Source organism: Frieseomelitta varia, unplaced genomic scaffold (genome assembly GCF_011392965.1).
Source record: "Frieseomelitta varia isolate USP_RPSP 00005682 unplaced genomic scaffold, Fvar_1.2 scaffold_845, whole genome shotgun sequence".
NCBI lineage: Eukaryota > Metazoa > Arthropoda > Insecta > Hymenoptera > Apidae > Frieseomelitta > Frieseomelitta varia.
Window position 1 is genome coordinate 172,234 of NW_025110640.1, and position 22,504 is coordinate 194,737.

General features: G+C 35.8%; 1 protein-coding gene and 1 long non-coding RNA gene across 8 annotated transcripts in view; one reads left to right on the top strand and one right to left on the bottom strand.

Annotated features, from left to right (window-relative positions):
- The window catches only part of LOC122536525 (repressed by EFG1 protein 1-like), a 74,542-nt gene that overhangs the window by 26,282 nt on the left and 25,756 nt on the right, over positions 1-22,504 (top strand). The window contains exons 1-2 of one of the 7 annotated variants that reach the window (XM_043668953.1): positions 1,530-1,843; positions 2,353-3,371. The exons of 4 other annotated variants lie outside the window; for them this stretch is intronic. In XM_043668953.1, the coding sequence (XP_043524888.1) occupies positions 3,301-3,371 (71 nt within the window). In that variant the 5' untranslated portion in view covers positions 1,530-1,843; positions 2,353-3,300. Of the gene's footprint in view, positions 1-1,529; positions 1,844-2,352; positions 3,372-20,497; positions 20,760-22,504 lie in introns of those variants that run through there. 2 more of the 7 variants (XM_043668952.1, XM_043668956.1) reach the window with 2 other exon arrangements.
- On the bottom strand, positions 15,342-21,741 carry LOC122536527. Its single transcript, XR_006308411.1, has 2 exons — positions 21,369-21,741; positions 15,342-15,650 (listed from the first exon to the last, which is right to left on the bottom strand). It is a non-coding gene; the product is annotated as an uncharacterized LOC122536527 (long non-coding RNA).

Consider the following 22,504-nt stretch of genomic DNA (forward strand, 5'->3'; position numbering starts at 1 on the left):
AATATGATTTTAGCCTTCTGACATTTATGCTGTTGCATATCGTACGAAGAATCGTACATACGAGCTCACCTAACTCAAACCTTGAAATTGTCTGTTAGTTTATTGTGCAGATAACATGGCGGACCGCCAACTTGCGAATATTTTGTAAGTTTGCTAATTGCTCTCGTAACGATCACGCCGGCATAGACCGCGTAGTTTCCATCGTGTGATGCGGGGCAAGAAATTTATATCAAAGCTAATAACACTGCATTCACGGTCTCTTCCTCCTTTCGAAACGACGTTGTACCTTCATTAGACTCTGTACAAAATGTATAACGGGGATATTAATTAAGGGTTCATTAATTTCAAACGGAAGTGACTAACTGAGGTTTACAAACGATAAAGGGATGCCGCTTTGAACTCGATGGATGCAGTTAAGAACGTATGTTAGAGATAAATAATAACTTTAATCTACATTTCTAATTTTAAACCCTTTCATTTCTCGCTTCTCAATCTCTCGTATCGTTAAATGTTTGTTTGTATGGATTGAAATCTAATAAAAACAATTGACGATTCACCTTTTTCTCTTTCGGATAAAATTAAAACGAGTTTGATGAAAATATTTAACGATTTAATGATTTAATAATTAGGTTAATTACATTTACTATTTTTTATCAGAGCAATGATTATTTACTCACGTAAAAGGAGAGTCCGATAGCACAATAATCAGTCTTGAGATAATTAATATTCCACTTTAAATTTCGTTTCATTTTGTGCATTAAACCTTGACAACAAAGTATTATTATTAAGTATTACATCGTCCAGATGCTTATCAAAACAATGCAGACCTCTCCCATTATTCTCGCTTAAAATAGAAATTCACTTTATCAGTTTCGCCGAAAAATATCGTACGAACCTCAACAAATTCACAAGAGCCTCAATAAAAATAATACACATAATATATTGAAACACATAATTATAATGCACGTAATACAAATTCAAATACTTTCGTGAGCTACACTATGTACAATGAATTGTAACACACGTAGTTTTTTAATTCCATCTTTATTGAATATTTCACCACTATATTCCACTATATCACTATATACTCCTCCTTCTTCTTATTCTTACGCTATTGTTATCAAATAACGCATGATGATAAAATAAATGAGCAGATGAAAGGAAAGCAAGAGAAATATCGTCCCCTATGAAAAACAGTCTGCGTTTATACGTCGTACGATGCGATCTGCAAGGCTGTACAGAAACTAAACAACTCAGGATATAAAATACAGAGTACAGAGTATCGAACAGATGTCCCCATCGAAGTGTCGGATAAATAAGTAAATAAATAAATAAATGTGGAAAGAGAGAGAAAGAAATGTCGTCGCGTGGGGAGGCCATGCTCGATTGGTATCAAAAACGACCTCCGATTCCACGACTGCCACCTGTGTGTACGTGAGCATATACAAAGGGTTCCTAGGGGAGTGCGGGGACGCGCGCGCGCGCGCGCCATCGAGCATCCGTATGAAACCTGCGCGCCACGAGGTAAAGCCGCCAGTGCTATTCGTCGCCGCAGTGCGATACGGTCGATAGAAGAAAACGTGGCCGACAGTCTCCGGTGGTTGCAGCTGCCGCAGACACCGTCGCGTCGTTTCTCGTTCCCTTCAGCCCCAACGTTTCCAACAATTTCCCCGGAAATATCGCCCTTCGACGCGTATTCTTCTCCCTCGTTTCACCCCTCTCTCGGCAGCTACTGCGTCGAGGGTGGCTACGCTTGAGCACGCTTCATTCCGCTTCGGAATGTCGCGCGTACAACGTCATGACGCAGGAGCGTTCGGCTAGGAACTCCTGTGAACATGACGAGGTAATCAGTGTACAGTGTACCGATCGGGTACAGTGCTAGGCGAGCAACAATCGTTAACAATCGACTTGTTCGCGAGATGGTCTCGTGTTTGTCAGTGTTGTTTCTGGCTCGTGTTCGAGACGATGCTTCCTCCCTTCTTGATTCTGCTCTGGAGAAACAAAGTTAGAGATCACGCGTGAAGTGGATAAAATTTGGATTAAATTTTGGCCTGTGTTACCATTCTTTTCAAAATATGTATACCACGTTCGATAGGTATATAGAATGAGAACAGTTTATCTTATCTCTGTGTTTCGATTCTCCTTTAAATCTTTCATGATCCACAGTCTATACGTACGTGGGTATAATACACATTGTTTCCGGCATTATAGCTCATATGATCATTACAACTTATCGACATGAAATGAATTAAAAAAAAAAAAGAAAAATACAGATAATCCTATTGTTATATCGAACACGAGCCAAAAACAATCGACGTTTGAGACGAATCGAGTGGCTGAAATTGTTTCCAGTAGCTCGTTGGAGCCACGCGATCACGAGCACGCCGGAAGAAGCGAGGAGGACGTGCACAGGTGCGGAGGTGCACAGACGATTCCGTGTGGTTGGAAACGCGCGTGCCACCGCTGATCTATAATCGCTCGCGCTAACGTAAACGATCGTGAAAACACGGCTGCGTTGCGAGCCGTGACATTGGACTCTCGTACATACAATCTGTTTACGTGCGCGGTGGCTTACGACAGAGCTCAACAGTCAGCGTCCACCGTCGCGAGCGCCGCGGCGAAAATCGCGCGAACCGGCATCCCTGACCTTCACGCGATCGCTCGTCAATTACCGTCGACCTCTGAATTTAACGAGTCAGGTAGACAAGTGGCAACCGCTAGTTGCCAGTCAGTTCGTAACAATCGCGTGAGTCACACTCGACGATCGTGTTGCACGTGGTGTCGATCGAGGTTCAAACAAGTGCACGAATCGGTCTTTGGACATTCGTCGTGAATTCTCAGTTGTCGTCCCGTTTGAAAATCCACGCGTTTAAGATAAAAGATCGTGATTATTTTCACACACAACTCGAACTCCGAACGTTCGGTGAATTTACACGAAAGTTTCGACGAGATTGATAATCGCGCTCGAGTCAGCAACGTGACCAGCCTTCCATTGAATCGTTTCCACCCCTCCGTTTCCAACGATCGACGTCGCGATTCTCGAAGGATCGACAGTCTGTGCAGTGGGCGGATTGGCGCCGCCGGGGGTTGCCCGATCGATTTCAGCCTCCTCTCGAGGATGTTCCGGCCCGACGTAGCGGTTCGAGTTTTTACGTAGCAGTCACGTGCCAAGAAGCGTAGTGTGCGCGCTGTGGGGGTCGGAGGGGGGCCGTTTTGTGGCCGTCGCATCATCGAAAGGGGGACACAGCAAAGGGGTGGAGGAGAGTTTTCCCGGTACCTCGACATCGTTGTGGAAAATCGATGGCGGCCACCCCCGTTGCAACCCGGCGCGGTGCAATGACCTCCAAACCGGGAAGGTCCTACAGCATGAGGTAAGAGGATCGCTCTCCGGCTGGGGAAAATGAGTGGGAATAAAGGGGTGGCGGGGGAGAGACGAGAGAGAGAGAGAGAGAGAGAGAGAGAGAGAGAGAGAGAGAGAGAAGCGGAGAAAATAGCTGGAGTGGTACCTCCCTTTTGCCATACGTCCCGACGTCTGCGACTTTCGCTGCCACGATGTTTTTCTCTATTTCACTTCCGGCCGTGTCTTTCCGTGGCTGAGATTTTAAGACGGTCTAAAGTTGAAGCGTCGACTTTCACGCTCGTGCGGCGACACGCCGCTGGGATTTACGACGCGCCGTTTATAGGAAAACGATCTTTCCATTCTCGTGGCCTGCGAGTTTGGCTTTTCGGTCGCGTGAATGTTGCACGCATGTCCTCTTCGATTTTTCGTCTCGCTCTCTCACTCTCTCTCTCTCTCTCTTTTTCTCTCTTTCGTTCTCTGTCCCGTATGCGATCGCGCCTCCTCGTTTAAGCTCACGAGGGATGAGGAAACACCGGCAAAATCACGGTCGCGACGCGCCACGTTGCTCCCCAAATGGCTCAATGTGCCTCCGTATTTTACAGAATGGCGTCCATTAAATGCGAGGATAGGTAGTTGAGAACTATGTTGAAAAATGTGAGAGTTACATTTGCATTAAGTGTATAAAAACTAGTAACTTCCCTGTAATTTAGTATTCGGTATATTTTTTATTCGATTTTTAGATTGTTTGATAGTTTCATTGATTTTCTAATTTTAACACGAAGGATATTGCGATATAAAATATAGCTAGAGGTACGATTGTTAAGTCAAACAGTATTTTAATATTTTCATATATACATTAATATTACGGCAAGCAAGTTCTTTTCTCAACTACGATAATTCTAAAATCGGAGGATTAATTAATATTGCACTGAATTTTGTAATTGCTTTCTTGTGCAAAATGGAACATATGATTTATAACATTCTCCGCTAATAACTTTCAGATTTTATGTACGCAAGTACGTATATAGTCATTGCGTGTATACATGCTTGTACAGCGGAATTAATTTTACGGATCGTAAAATGGGGACAGTGGAAGTATCGTGTATGTATTATCGAGCAAGTGTCACGTATTTTTTCAAGTGTAAAAAAAAAAATTCCTTTCTTAAACAAGACTGACGTTTTTCACCATTTCTAAAGAGCACAGTCAAACGTGCTGGCCGTGCATCTATTTTTTTCTCTTTTTCAAGAAACCAAAGTTCCTTTGAATCTTATCCATATTCCTTTGCATAAAACTGCCTTTATTCTTCCCTCGACGCCTATTATACGATTCCTCTTTAAAATTAAAAGCGTTATTCAAACAGTGAAAAATGTAAGCTACACTTAACGTAATTACGTTGTAAATCTTTCATCATGGAGGAAGCAATTTTCTCAATATCCTGATACTAGTTCTCTGAGACACGCGTAATTACGAATCGATTGCAGATATATCGTCGAGTGTCTAATAATCATAATTTCATAGAAAGGAGATACCAGCGTGAAGGAAGGTCAGGAAGATCGATCGTTTCTTTCGTTTTCGTATCGAGCTTCCAGTTCCATTAATTGCTAATAAAAGAATCAAAAAGCTTCGATACGACTTCATTCGTGATCGTGTTACAGTGAATGACTCTCTTTCATTTGCAATGTTAATACAATCGAATCTCCAATATCCCAGCCATATAATAAGAATGGAAACCTGCGTTTCATAGTAGAACAATTACTTCTTTGATATTAAGTTTCATTTACTTAGAAAATTGCCAAGTTCTTTTTTTATCTGAAAATGGAGATCCACTCTATCACACTATCTGTGATAAGACTAATAATAAATTCATACGCTGTTATAACTGCTATATGTATCTGCTATCCATCAAAAGATTTACTCTATTACATATAGTGTAATAAAAATATCATACATTGCAAAACATGTTGTTCATCACTTTTCTTTATTAATATTTTACACAATATTAACATTCTCGAAACTAACTTTTATAAATTTTTCTGTTGTCTCCTAAATCACAAATATGATATAAATTAGTGTCATAAAATTTTATCATTTGACAAGAATGAAACGGTCTGTTTTTATTAAAAAAAAAAAAAAATAAAATAAAATAAAATAAACTTCGTAAACCTAACCCAAACCATAGAACTTCTTCTTTCAAATATCTTCAATGACTTAGCAGGGACACACTTACATCATTTCTGTTCGCTGTTCAAGTCTAACGTATTATGAAATAAATTTAGAATTTTCCTCGATTTTCGTTTCCTCGCGGAGATAAGCTATGGCGGATGCGCGGCACTTAGGCAAACAGCGACGCCGCGTGAAACTTTTTAATTTGCCAGGGAATCGACCAGTCGACCCGCGAACTGACTGGCGGATAATTATTATTTCAGTCTGTGAAAGGGACCTTTCATACGCTACGTGGCGAGATCTTCGCCACGGCGAGATTATTCCCTCGACTAAAGGATATTTCTGACCGAGAATGTGCAAAACTATGCCCGACAACTCGTTTCTGCGCGATCTCATTCGGAGAAACGTATTGAGTGGAACAATAACCCTTTTGTGTCAAACTCTTCTCTAACGGAGACTGTTCCCTGTCTCAGTCTCGAGATTACAAAGGTAGTAGGTAAGGTAATAGTTTAGTAGGTAGGTAAAGTAATTTAGTAGATACGTAAATGTTTGGCGACAGTTGGGTTGAAAATCGATTATGCATGATAACGTAATAACGAGATCTGTGTATTGTCTTTTTCTTTCTCCTTTTTACAAACGATTGATCGTAGTAGGACATTACAAATTAAAATAGGTACAAGAGAAAATATAGATTTGCTGTCTGACATTTTTCTTATTTTTTGCTTTTTTCTTTATATATATATATATAAATGTAATTTATTTATATATATATAAATGTAAACATGTAATATTTATGTAATAATTAAATTTAAAATTTAATTTCGAATATAAAAATTTTATATCAGTGCAACTCAGCAAAGCAGCTCGAATCAACTCTCGATTATATTCTCAATCTATGAACTTTATAATTTAAATAAAATAGTAGTTAGTAATATTTATCTCTCACTAAAATTTGAAAGTCTGCATTTCTCGCATTTAATATCAGAAATACAGACTCGAAACAAGTCCGTTTGAAATTCCTCCTCGTCTTATTATGCTTTCAGAAAATTAACTGGACTGAACAACATTTTAGAAGTTTCGTGTTAAAATGCATCCATACATCGAACAGTATTATTCTTCCCAACACTTCAAATCTGCCGTTTTTACAAAAAGACGCGAGTTTGCATCAGTTTTTGTCAAACGACATTAAAACCAACGTTTTCACACCCTCGTACGAAATGTTCAATTCATTTCACAATTTTTACTTGTTTTTTTTTTTTTTTTTGCCCCTTGTTTCGTATCCGGTATATTTGCCAGCGTCAATCAATAGTTACAGTAAGTTTCGTTCTTTGCTTTTCTCTTTCGGATTCTCGCTTAATTTCTCGATGTATTTCCGGCTCTGGGTGTTCCTGCAGATACCTCGAGACACTGCGTGCAGTCGTGAAAGAGAGTGGGGAAAAAGGAAGGGAAGAAAAAGAAGTTGTTTCTTGTTAGTAGAGCGTTACGCGACGAAATCGAAAGATTTACGGCATCGAACAGGAACTAGGAACTCTAGTGGTTAGAGCTTCGTTTGAATAACGCTGTTATTCGTATCTTCTTGGCTCACTTGGCTGTATGTAAATACGTATATATTGTTCTTTTTTTTTTCATCGAGTTCTTATGTCGAATCACTTACTTTCGGAGACCTTCGCTGCTAAGTTTGGTTACAATACAGTCCCATACGGTTATATCGTAAACAAGTCGTTTCCGTGTTCAATTTCATTCCCTTTATGGGTTTTCCCTCGTCGGGTTTTACGCACTACCAATAAATCGCAAAAAATCTCGAAAAATTTAATCTAAAGCTGTTTGGAAGGTCGAAGGTGATCTTGTAAATTTTTGGAGTACTGTTCGATCTGCGCTACTATTTTTTTTTTTTTTTTCATAAAAATAACGTAACTATTATTTTTTTTTTTTGAAAGACATTTCTCGATTGTCTACGATGAATAATTTATATCGAAATTATTGTTTATCGTCACAAAAAACGAAATAAATACATACTATCAATAATATCAAGTAACGTTAATATGTTAAATACTAAATCACATTGATCAACAATAATTTTCTTATTAACACAGAGTATCATATATTTACTCTGATGATGAAAGAGCAACAAACTAAAAGCTACTAATTTAAACGTTCATCGTTTGAGCAATCTAAAAATTTCCATACATTTTTAGAAGCTCGTTAAAGTACAACTTTACTGTCAGAAGAACCTTATCAAGAATAAATTCGTCATTTTACAAATTCTTTTGTACAACGGCAATTTTGACAAAGTTACGTACAAAATTCGTTTGAACAGCGAATCTGTTTGGAGAATTCCACTTGCTGGGCTCGCAAATAACAACGTTTTCCCACGTAATAAATCATCGCGCGCAGGTGAGTAAAAACGAGACGTTCAGAATGTTCTCGGTGTATCTTTGAAGAGGAAACGATTCCACTCGGGGCGCGCGAACAATAAGTATATTCATATCGTCGTTGATACGTACACACATTTGTTGCTGTTGCCGCATACTCATATTCAAAGGCAATCTCCCGAGGAGAAAGGTGCGGCATGGGAATGGCCAGTTGCGTTTTATGCACCTCGCGATTCCCTTTCTATTACTTATTCATCGTTACCGGCTCGTGGTATCGATCCCCTTGAAATCGTTTATCCTAATTGACTAACATTTAGAGCAATGAGGAAACGATTATGAACCACCATTTATGAACCGCATTATTATTCATCTTTGAAATATGCAAGTTGCTCGTGAGAATGCTTTATCAATATATTATGTATGTTACGTAAAACATTCTGAAACTTCATTACTGATACCGTGGTGAGAATCAACTGTTTGTTTCAAATTGGCCAGATTTGAAATAACTCTAAAAATATAGAGATTGCGAGATATTTCTCATTTTAGTTTTGTAGAGATTGTAAAAATTTAGTCATTTATCTGTTATTTTAATAAACTCTAATATACTGTATTAAGACTCTATACAATAGTTAGGATTTGCTCAAGGAAGCTAGTAATCGCTTACTAATATCTTATTAAATATAAGTTTACAATAAGTATCTTCCATTTTATTGTCAATATTGTTTCAGAATAATTCATCTTCTATATAATAATATCGTGGTAAGAATCAACTGTTTCAAATTAGTCAAATTTGAAATATAGAAATTATGAGATATTTAATCTTGTAGGGATTGTAAAAAAATTTAAATAGTCAATTATCTCTTATTTTAATAAACTCTAATATACTATTATTAAGACTCCATACAACACTTAGAATTTGATCAAGGAGGCTAGTAATCGCTTACTAATATCTTATTAAATATATGTTTACAATAAGTATCTTCAATTTATTTTCAGTGTTGTTTCAAAATAATCCATCTTCTATAACATATAATAAATTGTATAGTGTACCCAAGTGTTTAAATAAAATTCCACAAGTCACTATGTACTCTGTAACAATTACATAATAACCGACAATTAGATTTTATCATCATTTTCAGTTTTGATCAAATGAATCGCTATGTAAACTCTCCATTTATAGCACAAAACTCCACAAAACAAATAAATTTCTCATTTAGAGCCGCGTAAACACTCGGCAGAAACTTTCAACTATCATAAAGGTTTCGCAAAGCTGTAATTCTTTCGTCATTTCGTAATTGTTATCTCGTTGTCTCGCGTTTCGTTCCAATTCTTCGTCGGAACTGGATCGTCATCGGGATTATGTTCCTGAAATCGTTTATGGCATCCCAAGATCGGGCCGATAAACGTCGAGGACTGGTGTTATCGGCTAAACAAGCATTACAGACAGAAACCACACCCTTCCCACTCGAGCGATATCGAAACACGTGTTAGGAAAAGAAACTGCCGAACTTTGGTTCAGCCGCAGAGCAAGCGGATTGATATCGATATCAGTTCTCCTTCGATGAAGCAACTTCATAATTATCGTAGTTGCCAGTCGGTCGAACCTATTTTTTCGCGGAGGGCGTAGCTCCGTTAATGTAGAAGAAGGATATCCGGGTTAATAACACGTCGAAAGCGCTGCCAATCCATTTGTTCCCGAATTCCAATAAGCCTGAGAAGCTCGCTCATCGATCTGTTGCAAAGTCTGTTCGCCAAGAATGTTGAGAGCCAAAACTGGTCTCCGAATAACGAGTGAATTTTGACATTTTTGTGCGAGGGAAATATACGAAAGAAAATATTGCACGCTGGGTGAAATTATTATAACAGTTTCGCGATTTTTAAGGAATAAGATTTTTTTAAATGTAATTTAAATTTCTTTGACATTTTTTTTTGAGAGAGATTTACATAGAACAGAATTTTCTGACCTGAGGATTTTGTCAATCTATTGTAGAGTCTGTTGCGAGCCAAAATGTGGGATCTTCTCAAGGGTGAACTTTGACATTTTGATGCGGGAGAAATATATAAAGAAATTTTGCCTGCTGGATGAAATTGTTATTGTGATAACGGCGACTTTTCAGAATCCACGGGAATGTAATTCGAATTCTTTGACATTTTTATGTATAGGGCAATTTTCTTTTCAAACGAGTTTAAAGAAGAATCGAACTATAGTACCAAAAGTTGATAAAATAAAAGTGGTAAAAATAATATAGGTTAGTGAAATAAAAATTGAAATAGGAATAGATACAGTTACCACGTTCGTAATCAATCGTACATTTTCATTTCGAAGTATTCATACAATTTATTCAGCATTTTTACATTTGTTTCAATGTTCGCCTCATAACGTGATAAATTTAGCGAATCGATTGTTATCGTCAATAAAATTAACATGGCCGTGGTTTCTCGACAATTGAGAGGTAACATTGTTGATAAATCATCGATCGAATCGCAAATCGGTCAGACTCGTTCAAGAATTTAGTTTAATATGATCAGAGTGCTCGCACAAGTAATTAGAGTGAACGAAAAATCATTTCTACCCAAATAAATATAAATTTAAATTAACAAAATTAGTTTTTTCTTATATTTTGATGTTTTATTAAAAAAAAAAAAAAAAGGTGAGAAGAAACGTTTGGCTCAACCCTGTACAATTTTGAACAGCTGCAAGGTTAATTATCAACGTTGGAACAAATGTTCGTTATCGTGCTGTTTCTAATTCGCTCTGGATTCGGTCGAGAGATCGTGAAAAGCCTGTACGATGCGTTTTTCCTCGATTCGTGCGTCAATTCGAAATCCGATCGATTCGTAGAGCCTAGAGTATGGAATATAGAAAGTCGCGGGTGTTCTGTTTCGTTAGCCTGGTTTTTCAACGCGAGAGAGACAGGGACTCGTTGCATTCGTTCAGGTCAAAAACGAGCCACCGACCATTTAACTGTTTCACTTGACCTAAAAACGCCGTCTCAAAGCGTAAAGTGCGACGGTTTCGTCACGCGTTTCTGCCTCGCCGTGTGAATCCGCCGCTTTAAACGTATGCACGTTTCACACTTCAATATGAGCTTATTATGCAAACAATCGTCGAGCCGTTCAACGTGGTCAATTTACGAGGCTTCGGACATCCCGCCAATTTTCGTCAGATTTTCCTTCGTTTTTGCTTTACTTCTCTCGTAAGAGGGTCGGTATTTTGTTGCATGAATTTAGCTTTAAATCGTTTGATATTCGAAGAATTCGAAATTGTTCCTTCATCTTTTCAAATTTCCGGATATCAGGTGTAAAATATATATATATATATATATATATATATATGTTCAGTTTTATGTGGATGCGAAATGTGAAATTAATACCATCATATACTGATTTAAATTTCAAGAAATCGTATTCTATTAGATTTTTATTAGATTACGAATTTTTCTTGGAACTTTGAATTACTTCGGTGCCATAAAATTTCGAGTTTTTTAATACAATTTTAAATTGCGTAAATAAACAATACGGTTGTCATGAAATAACAATTATATATGATTAATAATATCAATGATTTCGTTTACAATATTCATTAATAGACTGTGGATTTTTATGCATTTATAAGACATTTTCAAGTGTGAAATTGCACATGATGCGCATAATATCAATGTATGAAATATCCAAGATATAAGTCTTTTTATAATATTTAGTGTGTAAAACAATTTTCCATCAAAGCTCTATTTTTTTTTTTTTTTTTTTTTTTTTATTACAAAATTATTCCATCGAAGCTCTATTTTTTTTATTTTTCAAAATTATGACTTTGCATAAAAATTCACGAAGGTAAAATAAAAGATAGAATAATAATCTCTGTAGATAATATTTATTTATAGATAGTACAGTTGCTGAAAAATTAAATCAACCTTCAATAACCTCGAACTTACCCAGAAAGAAAAATACAAACGATTTTCAGAATCGGAAATTTTCCTCTGATTAAATCTAACTACACGTGATTTCAGAGGAATCTTTCGAAGAAAAACTTTCGTTCAAGGAAAACTCTACTATGGTTCGCGATATTCGTATCGAGGTATGCGAAAAACAAAGGCGCACGTGCGTGTTACAATTTATCTTTCGCAAACAGTTGATAAACGAGCTGCGAAATTCGGTATAATCGATCGAGAACGTATTTGTTTTTCACGGTTATCACCTGCGCGAACGCAAGGCCGCGAAAACTTTTGTACTGTTCGCACGCAATCCAACCAGGAAAGCCGTAGAAGTTCGATCGTTTGCCTAACTCGTAAATAAACACGCGGCGGATGATTTTTCATTTAATAGGGGGGAAAAAAAGTTGGTTCGTCAATCGTGCGACTTCTTGGAACTTGTGTTTCGAATTCTAATCTTGTCTGTTGTATAATTCATGTTGTTACTTCGCAGGTGACTATCTATTTTTACTAAGCGTTGCTCCGGGGAAAAAAAAAAAAAAAATACGAAGTTTTATCGAGAGTTATGAAGTCGTTTTGTACAAAATGTTACAGATCTCTTAGAATGATTGTTGTTTTGTTGCAATATTTTTTAAGGATTGTCGTTGGTTTAGAATTCGAGAAATCTTGAAACGAAGCAAATAAATGTTCTTGGAGTAATTAATAAATGTGAGAAAACAACTTTAGTGGGATAGAAAATATTCTGAACCTCCCTCAAATTTTGAAATTTTAATTCTTTAGAAACCTCCAGAGGAAATTTAACTTTTCCTCTCACAATTTTCTTTTCAATCTTCTCGGATAAGAATCTAACTAATTACTGTCATTTGTTACATCACGAAGTATTGAGACGATTTTGTCTTCAACTTCAAGAATTGACATTCAAAGTAATTCTACAAACTTACAATTTTCGATATGCTTCGCGAGACAAAAGGTTAGATAAAAAGTCAAACTGACTTTGAGCCATTAATTTTTCATTGCGTGATTATCAGCTCGAGGATTGAAATAGTGCATAGATAAAAATCGATCGTGTCACGTTCAGCAAAAAAAATTGTCAATCCCTTTCAATTCACGTTCATATTTCATTAACCGCTTGCGCTGGAAAACTGATTGCGGACCATAACGAGTGACCAAACCGTATACGATAATTCGTCGCTTTCTTTTTGAACTCGTCGGTATGATATCACTCGATAGAAATTATCAAGAAGTAATAAATTTATTATTTACTATTTTGCATGGGTTATACTTAAATATACTTAAAACTGAGAAAATATTGCAATTTTTGGGATAAAAAATTCTCGACGTGCGTGGCACGTCATTCCAGCGCAAAAGCGCTGGCAAACTGATTGCGGACCATAACGAGCGACCAAACCGTATACGATAATTCGTCGCTTTCTTTTTGAACTCGTCGGTATGATATCACTCGATAGAAATTATCGAAAAATAAATTTGTTATTTGTTTTACTTAAATATACTTAAAACTGAGAAAATATTGCAATTTTTGGGACAAAAAATTCTCGACGTACGTGGCACGTCATTCCAGCGCAAGAGGTTAAGAAAGGTACAGATTGTCGAAGTATCGAAATTGTCTTCGGCGTAGCCAGTTCGCGGAACGTAATCCTCCTCTGACAGCTCGTCAGCAGGTATTATCTGACAATGGCGGGTTACGCAACCGACTGACTAATTATCGGTCATTATGCGGTGCCAGTGGCGCGTTCCTGGTTGCGTCAGTAGCCTATTTGCACGGTGGCTCGCGAATAAAGGAGAAATTTCAATGAAGAATCGAGGAAAGACGAAAGCGGTTTCGGGGCCGCGTGGAGAGAACGCACAGTTTTCTGAACGAGACAGCGGGCCTTTGAGGACATTATATAGAAATTTCGTAACGTAAAAGCGGCAATCGCGAAAGTTCTTTCCGTCCTGTTCCCAGGAAACTTCTCTGCGTTACGAAACTTTTCTGCAGTGGAGGATATAAATAGAATGTATGGAAGATACATTGTTGCTCCATTGGCGTTACGCAATGAGCACGAAGGGTAAAGATGAACGAAATTAATCTCTCTAATTTTCTTTGATATTTCAAATATTCCGTAAGTTTGTGAAAACAATTAATTGATCGTCGTTGATGTAGAATGCGTGATTTTTGTTTGCTAGTGGACACTTTGTTAAAGTATTTATTTTTTTTTTTTTATTATTATTAAAAGCGGAATTACTTTTAAAGGCAGTGAAATTCGGGCAATAATTTAAAGCTCGCAGCAGAGTTGCTTAATATGAATTTTGAAACTATCAAAGTAGTCAAAAGGACAAATTTATGATTTTTCAGAGGAATTTTGCAGCTAATGACTTTGCATAAAATATTGCATATATATATATTAAAGTTTTTATTCTTTATTAAACAGTTCCTTGTATGTACTTTCATTCATCTATAAATTTTTTATTCGTCACTAGGTGTTAAACCTGACAATCTCGTAAAAATCTTGAAAGTTTGTATAGTTTAATAATTTACTTTAAAAAGCAACGCAAATCCAGTCGTATTGTCAGATATCACGTGCAATTAGTATACACGTATACAGCGAATTTTACAAGATTCATTCAGAAAGTTGTCGAATTAATTTAATCCCAATTAGCAGACTATAATGACGCTTAAACGCGTACACAGAGTTTCATAAAAGAAATTGATTATTCTTGGAACGGTTTAAATGTTGATGCGATCAACCGACAGGGGAGCATCTTAAATTAATCACTTTGGCAAACATGTAATTAAGAAGCAAATTCTCGTCGGATCGATCGACCCGTGGCATCCACGCGCGTCGTTCTTTTTGCACTTATATGCGATAAATTCTCCCAGTCGTTGAAACTCACGGAATTTCTTACGATAAACACGCGAAGTTGACACTTTTTAACCGTGTCTTCCAAGAATGTTCAGCCTGACGATTTTCATTAACTTCGCCCGGAGGAATCGTGTCCAGAAAATTTGATTAATCAGTTTCTATGGATTAAACACTAGGGTTTTGCGAATCTTAAAGAGAAATATTAAAATACCTATATAACAATTAGAACATTGGGCATTTTTATGCATTTGTAAAAAATTGAAAAATATAAAATAGATTTTCTAGGGTGGTTTTATTATTTAAGTTATATTTTTAAAAAATGTAAGTTTGTATAAAATTTCGCAGTGTAGTAGTGTCTCTCTCTGTGTCTCCATATATCACAGAACAACCCCATGAAAATCAATGCACAATTACATAATTCATTTTATTAAATCATCAACATTTTACGAAACGACTGCGTAAAGGAAAAAAAAAAGAATTTGAAAACCATCGATCAAATTTCCTCCATTCTTGTTTGACATTGAATCGTAAATCAATCGTCTTTCTAATTTATGTCACCTCGATTACGGTTCAAAGTCGCGAACGTAACACAACGACTGGTTACGTAAGAACGTTTGGTACTCGCTTGTTGACTTGCGATACTTCTCCGATACCTTTTCGGTCATTTTTTTTTTCTTTATTCTTTTTTCTTCTTTGCTATGATCAGTGATATTCCAGTACGGTTACGACCTCGTGGATCGAATTGCAGTACCTATGCGCGTAATGATCGGGACACCGGAAGTTGAGCCGGTGATCTTGATAGCACCGTGCATCCTCGAGGAGCGCCGAGTACGATCCACGCGGACCCAATCCACGGTTGTGCCGAGTTGTCGCGAATAATTGCGTCGTGTTGCATCGAGCGTGATTTATCTCCATCGTCTCGGTAGCCACAATTACCAGGAACGCACCCGGTAGAAGAAAAATAGAAGAAAAATCTATGAGAATCTAAAGAAAAGAAAATTTTAAAAATTTCCATGAAAAATTGGAAATCTCTTCGTCATCGAGAAAGATACGAAAATTTTCAGAAATACCGTAGGAATAATTATTAATTATTGTTATTAAAATTTAAAGACGAAAAATTTTGAAAATTTCTGTGAAAAGACAGCGTTTCCGTGGCTTTAATGTCATGTTTATTAAAAATTTTTGAAAGTACTATAGAAGTCTAAAGATGCTAAATTTTTAAAAAGTTTCTATGAAAAAATCTTTGTCATTTTGAGCAAGTACGTATCTAATTTCTGTTAGAAATTCGTTTGCGCTTTGGTTCATGATAGGTTAATATTCTGCGTCAACATTTGTGTAAGTTTTGAGTTATATTGAGTTTTGAAACACATTAGTGGAATATCTTGTCTCTTTCAAGATTTTAGAAATCTTGTCGTGATACGAGGTCACCATCTGTTCAATTACCGTTTTATGTATTAACATTTCTGTGTTTAACCACTTGATTGCGTCTTACGATAAAAACCTAGAGGAAATATTACCTACGAGATCCCCTCGGGAATATAGGCCATGACCTGACGGTAATGGACGTTTTAAATTACTCTCCGCGGCATCATTTTCCTGTTGCTTTATAGGTATATCTGACATTTATAAAGAAGCAATAGCAGAGGCAGAATTATTACGTGTAAACAATTTATGACGTTTCGAATATAATTTGCGGAAGTACAAGGCCAAATGAATGCATTCCACATATAGATAGAAAACACTTATAACAGTGACAAAAGAAGGAATCATTGAAAAAAATATTTATCTCGAATAAACAGCAATATTTAATAAATACTATTTATATTCATTTAATAGAAATCAGCCACGAAAACAAGAAAACGGAAAAGAACACATATCATTTCAAATCCGTTTAAAAGCAATTATAAAATATTAAATAAAAGAATCATCGATGTGATATCAAAGAAACAAAGGATTATCAAATTTTCTGCTCTATTTATATTTCACACTTTTATTTTAAACTTTCTCATGAAATTGTTCCGAATGAATGTTTGGCGTAGTGCATGGTATATCTCAAGATGATATCACAATTTTCTGAATCGAATCGATATGAACGAAACTCCTCGATAGATCGTTTACTATCTTTTTCACGAAAACGGACACTCGCATGGAGATCAAAGTGGCGAACAGTTACCATACGTTTTCGCTCGTGTTCTGATTAGCAATGAGTAACATTGTAGTGCACATTACACTCTGTCTATGGCGAACGTATCAGACCTTGAATGTTCGACGATATTCCACGTCACGTTCTTCCGAATGGAGTTACGTAACAATCGCGTTATCAACCCTCAGCTGTTCCTAACTCGACCGTCTAATTCGTAATCACGCGATTTTGTCGTGTGAATATGAAACAAAGAGCTTATTTATCACTATTGTGCTATCATTCGAAGTGCTGATTGTTTTTATCTAAATTGTGTTTATGCTAATTGTTTGTTATTTATGGCTAGGTTGAAACTCAAATGAGTTGGACAAAATGATTTATCTTATTTAATTGGTGGGTAAAATTAAACGTGGATAATTTTGGAGTTATTTTTATAATTTTGTCTCCTATTTCAGACACAATGTGCAAAATGAAATTATATTTATAATTATATTATATTATAAAGTTTGGTGGAATCTCTATTTACACGAAATTTTATAGAGTTGAAACTCAAATGAGTTGGACGAAATGGATTTATCTTATTTAATTGGTGGGTAAAATTAAACGTGGGTAATTTTGGAGTTATTTTTGTAATTTTGTCTCCTATTTCAGACACAATGTGCAAAATGAAATTATATTTTATAAAGTTTGGTGGAATCTCTATTTACACGAAATTTTATAGAGTTGAAACTCAAATGAGTTGGACGAAATGGGTTTATCTTATTTAATTGGTGGATAAAATTAAATGTGGGTAATTTTGGAGTTATTTTTATATACTATAATTTTGTCTTCTATTTCAGACACGATGTGCAAAATAAAATTATATTTTATAAAGTTTGGTGGAATCTCTATTTACACGAAATTTTATCTGAATACTGAATTTTTCGAAATACAGTAAGACATAAAATTCAACTTCAAGACAAAATAATAGATAAAATGATAAAATAATAATGTTATATATTTATACAATATATATAACAAAATCCTGTATAGAAAAAAAATATCCAATTTAGTAAAATTTATTTATTTATATCAGTTACTCAACATATATTATATCACTCAAAAACAAATGATTCCTTCCTTCAAAAATGAATAATATTCAACATCCACCATTCATTTTAACTGAAAATTCAAACGTGATTCAAATCGTTTGCAGAAACTTTCAACTGCAAATTCCACCCAATCCAATCAGTCCTACAGTGCACGTGAATGATTTCCAATTGCTTTCCATTTAATATTAATGTGGTCTCTGCGGGGCGCAGAAAACCATGTACACATATCCGGCGTCGTCCTTTCGTTTCTGAATCGAGTACGCAACTCCGACTGATTCTGAATTCACCGAGTGTCAGTCGGGTTATCGATCGGGTACGATATTGTGGTGGTCATGGAACATATTGCAGGAGCATGATCTCTTCTCTAGTACGATATTTCATTTCTGTTAGCGACGCGACGCGCGACGGTCACGTGTGTCGTTCGCGTTCATGCAAATCTCTCTGAACACGCACTCCCATGTCCGGTTGGCGTGCAGCCGACGTTCGTTTCACGTTCGAACTGATTATATGCTCTTCGTTTAATTGCAACATTGTTAGTTCACGATCTTATCTCTTCTAACGCGTTACTTCATTAGCCTTCAAGAACAATGTTGCGTCTTTCGTCTTGGCATAGAGGTGCTCCATCTAACTAAATTCTTGGTCTGTATGTTGTTTCAACAATTACCGTTGAAACAATATACTTTCAGTACGTATAGAGTATGTAACAGAATACTGAGTGACTCTGACAGTAAGTGTTTATAATTTTAGGATGGGATGAGATAAAGATCCTATCTTTGAAATTCATTGCCAGTGATCTTAATCATTTTGAAATCTTTCTTTTAACAATTATGTATGTATATATTTCAGTAGATTGATTGTAAATGTTATATAATATAATTTTAGATTGGTGTTTACATAGAGGTTCTATATTTCTATTTTTGTGTTGTCCCCCATAGTCTGTTTAAAATTTTCCAGTATATTTCGATACGATTTTTTCTTGTAACAATTACTCGGAATTTGAAAAAATGTAAATTAATTATGATATTTAATATCGTTTATTTAGTTCTAATAAATCTCATTGATCATGAAAAATTACCTTAGGATAAATAGTATTGTACAATTAATTTCGTAGAGGTTAATTACAACAATACTCAATAGAAGCATTTTATTTTATCTTCTGTTGATATAATCAGTATAAGTATACGTGAACTGTTTGTCTCACTGTGATAAGATTACGAATGATATATTCAACCGTCGTATTATCATTTCTTTTCTACTATAAAAAAAAAAAAAACAAATTAATGTTCTCTTCTCATATTTGAGTCAGTAAATCATTTTATCAGTAACCTACTTCTCTATATAAAGTATAAACGCGATAAACTTTTATCGTAGATTACGTTAAACGATTGGATGAGAGAAATTCATGATGCACGCGACAGGGAATACTGTCGAGACATAATCGAAGGTTGAAAATGATATTGAAATGAGCACGTGTAGATCCTGTTGAGCAAGGCCTTCGACATTCTCAAAGTCTTTTTTTCGAAGCCCGGTGAAACTCCTGTTTCTTTTTGAAGTTGAGCTCATTTAGATAAATTTTATTTTTTTTCAGGCATTTGTTCGATTGAATCGCTCGATGTCACTTGATTTCTTCAGTGTGTTGCGTGTCATTTGAATTAAATGTTACTCGGGTTAAATGTTAAGCATCGTGCGTGCTGCATATTTTATTTATTTAAATTGCTCTGATGGGTAAAGGTTTGGCAAACGTGTTTATAAATAGATGTTGCACACATTGAGATGTTTCTTACTCGTTATTTAGCATTCGACTTGTCAATTTTATGCATGTGAATATATAGTGAATTTAAATAATTATATTCATCGTGTTAAAAATATAAATCCTTCTCGAAATTTATCGAAAGTACTGTACAGTTTTCACTTTCAATGAAAATTTTAAAGTCGCATAAAGAATTGAGTCTTAACTTTTATTTTTTATTTTACATCTTCAGTATTGGACTATAACAATTAGATTGCTGATATCATTAATAATAATAAATAAATTCTGTATTTATTCACAAACATAACTGTTATATATCTTACCATACTTTTTGGATATTTTATATATTTTTCCACACTATAATTTTCGTAAATTTTTCCCAGAATGTGTAAAATATCCACTTCATTTTTCTTCATCAGATGAAACATTATCTTCAATTCTTCAACATTGGAAAAAATTTCTCAAGTATAAAGTCTATATCTTTTGATTATCGTCGCCAAAGATTATAAATTTATCGAATTGTAAATATAAACGCCTAAATAAAAATCCTCGTAAAAATGTTTCTCCACCCGTGCAAATATTCCCATAAGCGTTGCGAGTGGATATTCACGGTGTGCAGTGGTGGGGTGAATTTATCAGATGCCTGAATCATAACGGAGGAATTATTGACGCAAAGTCACTCGAAAGAATTCAGGTAATCGCGTACGAAGCGTAGCCAAAATTTCTTCGCCGCGACCCTTCCTCTTCTTCATGGTACCACGTAAGGCTTCCATTGTCCTCCTCGTAACAGGCCATTTTGCGTCTCGGTGTTCTTCATGCCCGCAGAGTACCGCTTGTTACGCGACCGTGTGCAATGGTGAATAATAGTCACGTGCCTGTAGTAAATTAAATCTGCCGATAAATCACGCAGATAAAGAAAAGCGCGCGTACGGAATGGGAAAACGTTCGTCTGTTCTTCGTAGCCTGGTTAGTGAGTATCTTTTAAACGTCGAAACGATCGGACTCTTAATGAGATGATAATGAAGAACGAGTGTACGGAAATAGGTGGTTTCGTGTGTTCCATCTTGGAAAGAAGTCTGCGCTTTCGAATTATATTTGTGTTGAATTACGTTGTAAGTGTGGTTTAATGATTTATTATAAATGTTTATATTAATTATTTATATATTATATAATTGTTTATATATTATATATATATTTATATTAATTATGGCAAGTCGAACTCAAATACTATGGATATTGATATTTATACAGTTATCACGTACGTGGAATGAATTCAATTGTTTTTGTCTTATATATTAAATAATGAAGAATTCCAAGGAAAATTGAAGAATAGCAAATATATAAGTAAAAATATGAAACAATGCGAGAAGAGAAATAGAGATGAATGAAAATTTGGAGTGGTCTAAAAGACCATAATTTACGAATAACAATTCGTAACACATGGCTCCAAAAAATTTGTTTTTTGTTGGAACAAACTTCTAAACAGTCGGTCAATACCTGCTTCCTATAATCATATTACAAAATACAAGATATCATTCCATATTTGCAATTATAAATCTCTTCATAATTCATAATTCACCGTAAAATGGAGTCATCTATTGGTAATAAACATGACATCAGAAACACGTATAATATCTGCAAATTACACTACTGTCATAAATTACCATTCTATTCGTATCAATCTTCGACTTAACGCGATTCGTAAAATGGAAGTTTCATACCTTAAAGTGTTTTTCGAGTTCCCCGTTGTTAATTGTTGAAATCGTCTTGAAACGTAAAACGTGTTTCGGATCGCGAGATTAGATCAATAAGTCAAGGTTGGGATCACGTCTCGGGGATTGATGACCACGTGCGTGAAGGAAAAGCGCTCAGATGCTGGAACAGGTGTTAAGTAGAGATGGGATCAAGTGTCAACGAGTCAAATTTGATACATCGAACAATAAATTATCTTCGTGAGTTCGATGCAACATTCAAAAAACGCGAGTATGTCTCATCAAGTCGACTTGTCACGCGAAATTGTCCATTTGTAGCATTCGGGGATTCCCTCAACCGAAAGACAGTTAATATTGTCAGTTTACCGTTGGACGCAGAGAGGATCTCAACGATAAAAGTCAGTTACATTTAAAACTGAATTGTTTCTTTCTTACGCGTAATAAAATTATTTCTTTATGTAATTATTTTCTTGAGTCTACCTGGAAGAGTCTATTATTGTTTTCATTTCCGGAAATGCTCACGAGACATTCGAAACTTTCGCTTAGATTTAGCCAAAAACAAATGTCTAGAAGTACATATGTATACATATTTATAAAAGGTCGAGTCCAAAGTTTAAAATCAGAGGTGGCTAACTGGCGGCCCTTGCCCCCACTTTCCTGATCGCTGGCGCTATCCCCTCCACTGCATCTCTCCAGAGTGTCGCGAGTACAGCACTCGCATTAGGTGTATACACATATAAATTGTATTCTTGTGTTCTGTAGTTAGTAAAGTTAAAGATAGACAAAGTAATTTGTAGAAACTAATTTTCATAGTGAATTGACAGATCTGGTTTAACTTGCCTCTTAACCTTTTGTCCCAAAATTGCAATATTTCTCGGTTTTAAATATATTTAAGTATAACCCAGGCAACAACGAATAACAAATTTATTACTTCCCAATAATTTCCACCACACCGACGAGTTTAAAAGCGACAAAATGTTGTATACCGTTTTGGTCGCTCGTTACGGTCCGCAATCAGTTACCAAACACATTGAACATTGAAAAATTAAAATACATTCTCTCGAGTTCTTGGAAGTATGCAATATCGGTTCATTCGTTGAAGCATAGAACAGAAGAGACGCTCTTGCGAGATGCTCGATCCCATC